Source organism: Aplysia californica, unplaced genomic scaffold, assembly GCF_000002075.1.
Source record: "Aplysia californica isolate F4 #8 unplaced genomic scaffold, AplCal3.0 scaffold01196, whole genome shotgun sequence".
NCBI lineage: Eukaryota > Metazoa > Mollusca > Gastropoda > Aplysiida > Aplysiidae > Aplysia > Aplysia californica.
The window spans coordinates 55,229-66,663 of NW_004798466.1; the positions used below are offsets into that span (position 1 = coordinate 55,229).

An 11,435-nucleotide genomic window follows, 5' to 3' on the forward strand; every position below is an offset into this window, starting at 1 on the left:
GGGGAGAAAAAGAGAGATAGAGAAAGACAGACAGACAGACAGACAGAGCGAGAGAGGGGAGAAAAAGAGAGATAGAGAAAGACAGACAGACAGACAGACAGACAGACAGACAGACAGAGCGAGAGAGGGGAGAAAAAGAGAGATAGAGAAAGACAGACAGACAGACAGACAGACAGATAGACAGACAGACAGACAGGCAGGCCGAGAGGGAGAGAGAGGACAGAGGGACTCTGGAGAACGATCTGAGTAGTTTTGGTGAAAATTAAATCGCTTATGCTTTTAATTATACGGTGATATTATTTTTTTCCCCATATCTATAGTGACGAAGTAATGTATCTGCGTCTATTAAAATTTGTTTATTAGAATGTATGTTAACTTAAGCTAAAGTCTTAAAAGTACAGTTTATGGCCGAGGGAGGCATGCAGGGGCCGCGAGTTGCCTAAAATATGCGATAGAAATCACAGGCTTCCTACTTTGTTAAAGGCCTAGTAACCCAGTGAACTAATACAGACGGCGCTACATTTTCTCATGACTTAACAGCATCCCTGAGCATCGCCGTATGGCATAAACTACCGCGCGTAAGTGTTTTCGCGCCCCGCGCAGGGCGATACGCGAAACAATGCACTGTTGGGAGCGCCACCACGAGTGGCATCTCTCTGTTACTGTAAACCCTCTCTGGTTGGACCGAGAAACCCAAGCCCAACTTTTGAAGGCGCAGTGGTTGGCTACTATCAAGAATACATTGACATTCAACCATAAAGTTATCTCCTTTTTTTGTGCAATAGTGAAGTGTAAACCGATGCATTCAACTAAGAATAATACAGGCCAAGTAATTCGATGATTTTCAAATGAAAAAGCGAAGCAAAAAATAAACGACACATTTAAAAGAAAAGCTTCTATCAGTTAACAGCAGTCTACTGCCATTCTCGCAACACCAACAAAGGCCGGCAGCGAAGTTTGAGACAGTGTGCTGAACTGTGCTGTTTTCCTGCAAGAAGAAGCTTTTGAATACAGACGGTGTTTTGTCAGTTTTGTCAGCGTTTTTGAACAGTTATAATACTACATACTGAGATTTATCTCTAGCCTTGTCTTAACACTCTTTTTCTAGATGTAATCAGTTGCGTGTTTCTATGACATGATGAGAATGAACTTTGGTAGCGTTAATTAAACTTAATTTAAACATTTAAATTTAAGTTAATTGCGACAGAACTTCGACAGAAGAGTGACGCTGTCGTGACAATTAATGCAGCGTTGATTGCGACAGAGTGAGTCTGACAAAAAGAATTTAAAAAGAAAATAGAAAAACATACAAATGCACACACAGGCACTCACAAACACATCTAGTCTAGATCTAGATCTAGATCTAACTCTAAGTACATCATGTACAACAGTAGTACACACACTTGACACACACACACACACTCACACTGCACTCACATATATACACAGACAAAGGCATTCCTGTTGTACCATTTGGCTCATTTTTTGCACAAATTTCACTAATAAATTTTATAAGTCACACTGAGTGCCCCTGGTGAGAATAGCGCAGGCTAGTCTTTTGGCTATTCTCACCCGGTGTGTGTTCACCGTTATAGTCTAGGCCAACCAGTGTAGCATTCACCCTGAACCACAGAATTGTACACTGTGATAACAGAATTGTAGAATTCAGTGCCGTGAACAAACGTTCCATTTCTACTGTTAGCCTAAAAGCGTGCAATTTTGTCTGTGGGCAGTGGAGAGAGAGAGAGAAAGAGAGGAGAGAGAGAGAGAGGAGTAGCGCGAGAACTGTGCAAAACAAAATGGCAACCCGCGTAGTTCGGCTCGATTCGAAAAGTTAAATAGCCGTAGCATTTTGTAGACGACCAAATTAATTTACTTTTGTGTTTTAACATCATATTTTAACTTTGTTTTTGTCAATTTGATCGTCCACACCGATAAACAGTATTCAGAAAGAGACAGAGAGAGAGAGAGATAGGAGGAGTAGATCTTGCGAGAACTTCCGGGCAAAACAAAATGGCAACCCGCGTAATTCGGCTCGATTCGAAAAGTGAAAATTTAGCCATGGCATCTTTGTAGACGATCAAATTAGCTTACTTTTGCGCTGTAACGTCATTTTTTCTATGCTTTTATCAATTTGATCATCCACGCTGATAGACAGTATTCCGAAATTAGGAAACAGGTCTTGTTTCACAGCGGGTGAGAATAGCCAATGCTGGCAAGTCTCACCCGGGGTGAGAGGTCGATCGTATTTTTATTCTCACCCCGGGTGAGGATAACCACTTCCTTCTTATTTAGATCTAAACTGAATTAAAATTATATCTAATCTAGATCTAGATAGATATATATCAAGAGATTTATCTTTGAATCTAGGCTATAAATTTGTAATCTAGATCTAGAGATCTCTAGGTGTGTGTAGATGATCTATTCTAGATCTAGAATCTAGATCTAGATTCACGTCCACAATGACTGTCATTCATATAGACAAACGGGACTGCAATTGTACAGGAGTGCCCAGACACTCACACATACACTCACACACACAGACACAGGCACACACACACTAACGCACACCGCACGCTCTTTTGTGGCCTTACACACTCAACGCGCGCGCGCACACACACACACACACACGCAGTAAGCAAAACAAACTGCGTCCATTCATTGATCGCAAACAAGCATGGCCCCGGGTAGCACGAAATGTCAAAGGTGTTCTGCTATAAACTACACCAATTAAAATCAAAATCTGAGTTTCTTTCGATTTCCAAAGATTGGTCAAAAGCACGGAAATTACTACACAATTAGGCTTAGTGTGATATATATCAAATTAAAAGCGTCAAATATAAAAAGCTATTACTATATAGTCAATAAATATTCAAGTGAAACGGATAAAAATGAACCAGAAAAGGGCTTCACAAAACCTGAACTGAAAATGGTAGTGAGAGCAAAAGAATACTGAGTATGTAATATTAATTTCATGTGTGCAGCCTCAGACTCTCAGGCTCAGGCCTTTGATTACAAGGAATCCTCCAACTGTTTGCTGTGTTGTTGTTTTATTCCTCTTAAATATAGTTTAAGTTCAGACAAGGGACATCATCTTGTTTTGAATCTTTTCTTTTTATCAGTTCTTTTAAGGACACGAAAGCAACATGGCTGATGATGACGACAAAGGATACAGATGGGAGACCGAGTACGAGAAAACATGGTACGTAATCGATGAGTTCTTTCTGGTATGGGGAATATGGATATATAGAGGAATCAAACAGTTGAAAAATTTATGTTTAGTATGTGCATGTCTTGTTTTTATGGTTTCAGTAAACCCATTTTCTGTTGACAGGTTGAAGTTACTCACCATTTTGTGCCATTACAGGAAATTAGAAGCTCATACTATTTTTTTTTTAAATGGATATAAAACTTATTTTGAGGGAAGGTACAAGATGCCTGTTCTGCTCCAAATTAGTTCTCTAAATGACTTTTTGCAGTGTGACTTTCAGGCTCACTAGTAACTTATGTCCCTGACACTCAAAATATTTTTTTCAATGATGCATCAAAAATTTAAACTTTTATCCAAACATGTCCTGATCTGAATATATTATGCTGTTTCATCTTTATGCCTAAATGAAAATATTGATTACAAAACTTTTTTTTTCATTAGTTGTGTGGTTTTAATGTCCATTGATGGTAGGAAGACCTCACTTCAAGTGCCCACTTCTTTGCTATTTCCTTGTTTCACCTGTCTCTTTGTCTTGCTTCTCCCCCAGTTCTTATCGTCAGTTACCACATCAGTTTGATTTTTTAAAAACTCAAACAAACTTTCTTTTCTTCCTGTCGTAACGTATCAAACAATCCTCATCTCTCCACCTTCTTTTCTTTTGATGTGAATGTCTAGTAAGACCTCTAGTCTTCTGCAGTTATGTCACTTATTTGTGTTGCAAGTTTTAGAGAACTCCACTAAAACTAAACATAAACTTTGCGTGTGAGTGTGTTAATTTTTGTTCTTCTACAGGGAAGAGCTCCAGGAGGATGAGTCGGGCTCCCTCCAGGCCAGCGTCAACGACATTCTACACCGTGCCAAGAGAAGACAACTCCTGGAGAAAGTCACCAATGTGCGACTTGGGATGGTGAGTTCTGGGTGTCTTAATTTATTTTTTTTCACCTGTCATAAGATAATAAGAACAATGGACCTCTCTTCTGATGAAACATGTTTCTGTCATTTATAAGTGAAACATTTCTTTTACGCCAAGAAGTTGGTAATAATTTGCAGTTTACAATCGTTACGAAATGTACGGAGTTCAAAGTTAATTCACAATTGTTACTTCAGACATTTTCTGTGTTTGAAGAATCATGATATTTTTATGTTTTTTGTAATTTTTAAAGTTTGTTTTTCTTGATTAATTTGTTTAGCAGTCTTTACAGAGCTTTTTTTGCCGCCAACTCTTTTAAAGGGTGAGAAATAGATAAATGAATGGATGGAAGAGACTATTGAGGTTTTTGCAGCGAGCATCAAAAGCTTTTCAGTTTGTGATATGAATTTCGTTCCTTGCCCTACTGGAAACAAAGAATGTCTTCCACTACAGGAACTGCTGAAGTAGTCTCTAATAGTTGCTTGACTTTTTTTATGTATGAAAGAGACAGTTCGTATCTGATTCATTGCTAAAGAAGGAGAAATCCTGAATACCACAAATTATAAAAGTAGGAATTTGCCCTTTTATATGTCCCCCAGTTTATGTAAATGTTCCGAGTTCACAAATGGGATTTCATTTTACAGCACTATGTGCTTGCAACTGATTCTATTTTTATTTTATTTTTTAAAAAGACATCAAGCTCATCTCTCCATCTGGGAATGGCATCACCTAAGAGCCTGAAAGTTGGCTGTTTTAGAAAATTCAGAGAAAGTTAAAATTGGTTGGCTTGGGGAGGGGAGGGGGATGTTTTCTTGCTATAATTTGGGCTATTTGCTATAATTTGCGCTGTAGCTTTAGATCGGACCTATACTTATGACTTATGAAATATGCTCTTTCTGCCAGCTCGTGAAGGCATGAGTGTCAATTTCTTGTCGCCAAACATAAATGTGTAATCAGCGAGCACACTGAGGACAAAGTGCTGATGGGTGTGGAGCCTCCAGCAAAACCTTTTGACAAATGATAAAGGGTTGCAATGTTAAGCCCGGGAGGACTCTGCAACTCACTTTATGTTTTCTCATGAAGCAAGACAAGAATGAAGAAAATGAAAATTTCCCTCCTCAGATGCGACACCTGTTTGTGGTCATCGACTTCTCCCTGGCCATGGCTGACCAGGATCTGAAACCTACGAGACATTTGGCTACTCTGAAGGTGACGCATGTCATATTGACGGGGCTTTCTCATTTGCTGAATTGAGAATTAATTAGATAAATAATATACATTTTTAGGATACCAGTTTTATTGATCTGTGTGGGTTAAACTGGGTTACAATTTCAAGTACAATGCATACATAAAATAATTATTAAAAGGTATTATATCTACCCAGTGTCCTACAAACACAGACAGCTTTACATATATATTTGGTCTTTAAAAAGATTGTTGTTCTGTTGAAAGCGGTGTTACATGCTTTCTTTACCATACTGTAGTGTGCTGTTGAGCTGTTTGGGTAATCTCGTGTCCTTGACACATTCTTGTTCTGGTTGTCTTTGGGATCCCCAGCTGCTGGAATACTTTGTGGAAGAATACTTCGACCAGAACCCCATCAGCCAACTGGGCATCATCATTTCATTGAACAAGCGAGCGGAAAAAATCACAGAACTCGGGGGTGAGTGAGTGAGTAAGTGAGTGGGAGAGTGAGTGAGTGAGTTAGTGAATGAATGGGTGAGTGAGTGGGTGAGTGAGTGAGTGGATGGGTGGGTGGGTGAGTATGTTGATAAGTGAGTGGGTGAGTGAGTGGGTGGTTGGGTCGGTGACTGATTGAGGATGAGATAAAGTGCTTTATTCATCTCCACATGATACTGGATACAGTTGTATGAATGGACAGGATGATATAACCAAGCTGTTTCTCACTATTTCTCTCTCTTCCAACTTCTTACAAAGAGAGAGTGTAAATAAGGTGGTTGGCAGGCACTCTGGTGTGGTTTGCTCTATCTGTCCTATCAAACATCTGTCGGCGTTATCAACTTCCCACTTTTGTGCTATTTCCCTGTTGTCCCTGTCTCTTTGTCTTGCTTCCCCCCCCCCCCAGTTCTTACTGTGTGTTACTCTATCAGTTTGTTTATTTTTAACTCAAACTTTTTGTCTTTCCTGTCAAACATCATCATCCTTATCTCTCCTCCTTCTTTCCTTTGTTGTTTACTCTCTAGCAACACCTCTAATCTTCAGCACTTATTTTACCTTTTTGTGTTGCAAGTGGTGTAAAACTGTTACAAAAACTAAAGCTGATAAATATACTCATCTCATATGAGCGCCACTTCAGAAGAAAACTTGTTGTTGCTTTGAAGAAATTTTATTCACAAACCTGTCCCACATCCTGTATCTGCTAATCCACATTCCCCAAATGTTGGCTGAACAGACGTCGATGCCTTCTGTGTTCACCACAATTAGAACTGTTTCAATCTTAGTGATGAATGCGATTCTTCTCTGAAAACTCAGTTGTTTACTATGATCACAGATCTCTGTTTCAGATCTTCTTCTTCTTCTTCTATTCCGTGGTTGGGGCAACCCTGGGGCACCATTGCATCTGAAAACCAGCTCTCGCCATCTATTTTTGTCCTCTGCTTTCCTCAGATTGTCACCCGTCATCTTTCCTGTCCACTCTGTACTGTTGTCCTCCCATCTCCTTCTCTGCCTTCCTCTCTTTCCATTTCCTTGTACAGTTCCTTGCAGGATTGTTTTGACAAGTCCTGTTGATCTTGTGACATGCCCATATCATTTTAATTTTCGTCTCTTCTCTGTGGTCAGTAGATCTTCATGCTGCCCCACTGCGTTGGTGATTCTCTTTCGTACTTCAGCATTGTAAAAGATGAATCCAGAATTTATTCCTCAAAGGTACTGATTTACCTGTATGTTTGTTTTTTCTGTCTTCCTCCTTCTGTCCTTGGGTCATGGCAGGCAACCCTCGCAGACACATCAAGGCTCTCCAAGATCTTACCTCCCGTGCCTGCCAGGGCGAAATTTCCCTACAGAACAGTCTAGAACTTGCTCTGTCCACGCTCAGGTGAGCCGCATTGTGTGTGTGTGGGGGGTGGGGGGGGGGGGGGGGGTGGAGTCTTCTGTCTTGTGGGTTTGGTTTTGCCTTTGTTGTTTTAGGCCTTTATCAACACATGTTTCTCTTTTTCTTTCTTTCTTTTTCACTCTCTATCTCTTACTTTAGCTCTTTTTCTCTCTCTCTCTTTCTTTCTCTCTCTCTCTCTCTCTCTCTCTCTCTCTCTCTCTCTCTCTCTCACTCTCTCTCTCTCTCTTTCTCTCTCCCTCTCTCTTTCTCTCTCCCTCTCTCTCTCCCCCTTTTTCTCTCTCTCTCTGGTGCCATGAATATTATTGTTCTGTTCTCTTCGTCAACATATGAAAGCAAAGTAAGAGATGACCTAATTCTTCTTCCACTCGCACAGACTATAACGACATAGGAATTATGGGGGGAGGTTGGGTTGTTTTTTTTGGTAAGTGTTTTACGGTGCTCGCAACTGCATAAGTTCATATGAACGCGCGTGACACACTAAACATTTTTTCAGTTTGTAGAAAATTTTGAATTTTGCCCGGATGGCGGCCGAAGTCTACTCTTATCAATTTCGGACCACCAAGGGATCTTTAACATTCACAACCTGCACACTGGACATCCGATATTTTTCGCCCTTGTCCGAGTAGGCTAGGTGTAAATCTTTCCTACCAGAAGATTGGGGTGTGGCTGAAAGACAGTAGAAAGAAGGAGCCAAGGAGAAGCAGTGGCAAAGCTGCAGAAAGAGTCAGGAGCAAAAGAGGTGAGGGTGTTGGTGCAGAAAGTAGAGACAAAAACAGACGACAAAATATTGCTAGAGAGCAGGAAAGGAGACACTTTTAGAGAAGACTATTTTTTGGTCGCTACCCAGATTTGAACCCGAGATCTTTGAATGAGAGGCGAACACCTTAACCTCTAGGCCACGAGAGCCCCCCACAGGAATTATGTGTCCACAGACATATGAGAGCAAAGTAAGAGCTGACCTAATTCTTCACACTTGATCTGGAGTGTACATAAATTGATAAGTAGGGACCAAATCAGAGTAGTCCTACAATGGGATACCGGGAAATGAAAGAGCTGATGCTCTAGCAAAGAAAGGAGCTAGCCTCCCTCAGCCTGATATTCCTACTGACTACACCACCTGCTGCCAAATGATCAAGTCAAACCTCAAGGAAGACTGGATGAACGATTCGGCCACAGGTACGACAGGAAGGATGATGTATGGCCACATGAATAAACCACTGGTCAAAGATCTAATCAATGAGTTGAGGAGAGGAGATCAATCCATAATCTTCCAACTTAGAACACAACATGTAAGCCTACCTTCAATCAACATCTCAACCGAATTGGAGTAAAGCAGTCTGCTGCCTGCCCTCTATGTGACTACTCTCAGAGACAGTGGAACATCATCTGTTCTTCTGTAGAAAACTAACTGATTTAAGAGGATGTTTTCTTCCCAAGCTACTCCACACATCTAACAGCCTGAACTCCTCAAGACAACAATTAGAACAGACATGCAGCTATTTAAGAATAGCATCATAATCATACTGAAGAGTTAACGCTCAGATGCTACTGGATCACTAACAACAACAACAACCTAATCTTTCCACTCACACAGTCAGACTATAACAACACAGGGATGACTATTGTCCTGTTGTGTCCACAGACACATGCCGAGTCACGCCAGCCGCGAGGTCCTGTTCCTGATGGGCAGTCTGACCACGTGTGACCCGGGAGATGTGCGGGAGACTGTCAAGGTGGGCTCTTGGTTTAGCTGTAGTGAGAGTTTCACAACATTTCCAACTCAGTTAGGTCTTTTAGGTGCTGGAAGTAGGGTCTGAATGTGTGCATCACCATGGTTTGTTGGTTGGGATAAATGTTTGTGAGTGTGTTGACTGAGGGGATGGGAAAATGAGAGAGAGAGAGAGAGAGAGAGAGAGAGAGACACACACACACACACTCACAGAGAGAGAGTGAGAGAGAGAAAGGGAGGGGGGAGACATTGAGAGAGAGAGAGAGAGAATAGGGGAAAGAGAGAGAGTGAGACTGACTGACTTCGGTTTGATGTTCCATTCAGCAAAGGAAGATCAAAGCAGCCTGCTTCCTAAGTAATCTATTTTCTATAAATAAACACATAAAACATTGAAAGTCAATCTCCCTGCTTCCTGAATTATATATCTTCTATAAATAAACAACATAAAACGTTGAGCCTCTGCCTCCCTGTCTCCTAAATGATCTTCTATAAATAGACAACATAAAATTTTGAGACTCAATATCCCTGCTTCCTAAATGATCTATCTTCTATAAATAAACAACATAAAACATTGAACCTCTATCTCCCTGTCTCCTAAATGATCTATCTTGTATAAATAGACACATAAAACATTGAGCCTCTGTCTCCCTGTCTCCTAAATGATCTATCTTGTATAAATAGACACATAAAACATTGAGCCTCTGTCTCCCGTCTCCTAAATGATCTATCTTGTATAAATAGACACATAAAACATTGAGCCTCTGTCTCCCTGTCTCCTAAATGATCTCTCTTGTATAAATAGACACATAAAACATTGAGACTCTATCTCCCTGTCTCCTAAATGATCTATCTTGTGTAAATAGACACATAAAACATTGAGCCTCTGTCTCCCTGTCTCCTAAATGATCTATCTTGTATAAATAGACACATAAAACATTGAGACTCGATCTCCCTGCCTCCTAAATGATCTATCTTGTATAAATAGACACATAAAACATTGAGCCTCTGTCTCCCTGTCTCCTAAATGATCTATCTTGTATAAATAGACACATAAAACATCGAGCCTCTGTCTCCCTGTCTCTAGAAATGATCTATCTTGTATAAATAGACACATAAAACATTGAGACTCTGTCTCCCTGTCTCCTAAATGATCTGTCTTGTATAAATAGACACATAAAACATTGAGACTCTATCTCCCTGCCTCCCCAGTCCATGGTCGAGGCCAACGTGCGGTGTTCTGTGATCGGTCTCAGCGCCGAGGTGCGGCTCTGCAAGACACTGGCTCAGCACACAGGAGGTGAGCAGCTTAGAGCCACTATAGGTTTCGTCTAGGCTTAGTAAGTGTTTTACGGCGCTTGCGACACAATACGGTCATGTAAGTGCCGAAGATTAGAGGTGATACTAACAAGTAACATGCAAAGAAAAGAAGGAGGAATGTTTTAGTTTAGTTTAGTTTTAGTAGAGGTTTTATGGCGCTCGCAACTTCGTAAGGTCATATGAGCGCCAGAAGATTAGAGGTGTTACAAGAGAGTAACAAACATAAAAAGAAGAAGGGAAGGTGAGGACGACAGATATTTGATAGGAAAGAAGGAGCAAACCACACCAGAGCACCCGCCAACCGCCCGCAAGGAGGAGTGATAAGGATGACAGATGTTTGATAGGAAAGAAGAAGCAAACCACTCTAAAGCACCCACCAACCACCCACAGTTATTGAGTTAAAAGCCTGTCCAAATTTTGTGCAAGTAAACCCGCTGGCGCCCTGCAATAGGGACATAGCCTGTTGCTTCCACTCCTCGTGTGTGCCTGGGCTGGTAGAGACACTACAGCTTTGGGAAATGTTCTCCACTCCTTATTACTTGCCCTGAAGGGAAATGATTCTGCCTGTTGAAAAACTGTTTCCAAAGAGAGAAAATTGTTATCATGTTTTTTACTTCTCTATTGGAATTAACAATTTTAGGAAATTTTGTTATTAATTTAAACATGTGTGTGTTGCGGTCTTGGACAATTTTGATTTTAGTTATATCTTGTTTTTATTCTCTCCCTATTGAAATGTAGAAGCGGACATTTTGTTATGATGTAAACACATATGAAGAAAGAGTAAATTGTTGAGTATATATATCTAAATATACTGGCTTATGTAAGGTGATGTTGTTCCTGAAGATTTTGTATATATGTATCTAATGTCCAGACTTACGTAAGGTGATGTTGTTCCCGCAGGTAGCTACGGTGTCATCATAGACGAATCTCACTTCAAGGACCTGTTGGGTCAACAAGTCACTCCCCCGCCAGCTTCAGTCAGTCGATTTTTTGTTGTGTGCGATTTTTTAAATGTTGTCCTCTTGTCATGATCAGCGGGTAATTGGAGGGTGTGACTGGTAGGTCCTACTTCCTGTCTTTCCTTCTGTTATTTCTGTCTGTCTGTGTGGGTGGTTGGAGGGTGTGTCACTGGTAGCTTCTACTTCTTGTCTTTCACTCTAGTGTTTCTGTCTGTGAGAGTGGTTTGGGGGGG

General features: G+C 40.8%; 1 protein-coding gene across 1 annotated transcript in view; it reads left to right on the forward strand.

The window, feature by feature from the left end:
- Positions 1–223: 223 nt before the first annotated feature.
- The window catches only part of LOC101845292 (general transcription factor IIH subunit 2), a gene marked incomplete in the record, with an annotated part of 20,985 nt that continues 9,773 nt past the window's right edge, over positions 224–11,435 (forward strand). Inside the window, 9 exon segments of the mRNA XM_035973395.1 lie at positions 224–1,024; positions 3,123–3,202; positions 4,004–4,118; positions 5,244–5,330; positions 5,679–5,784; positions 7,074–7,179; positions 8,840–8,930; positions 10,136–10,223; positions 11,144–11,219. Coding sequence (XP_035829288.1) covers positions 3,147–3,202; positions 4,004–4,118; positions 5,244–5,330; positions 5,679–5,784; positions 7,074–7,179; positions 8,840–8,930; positions 10,136–10,223; positions 11,144–11,219 — 725 coding nt within the window.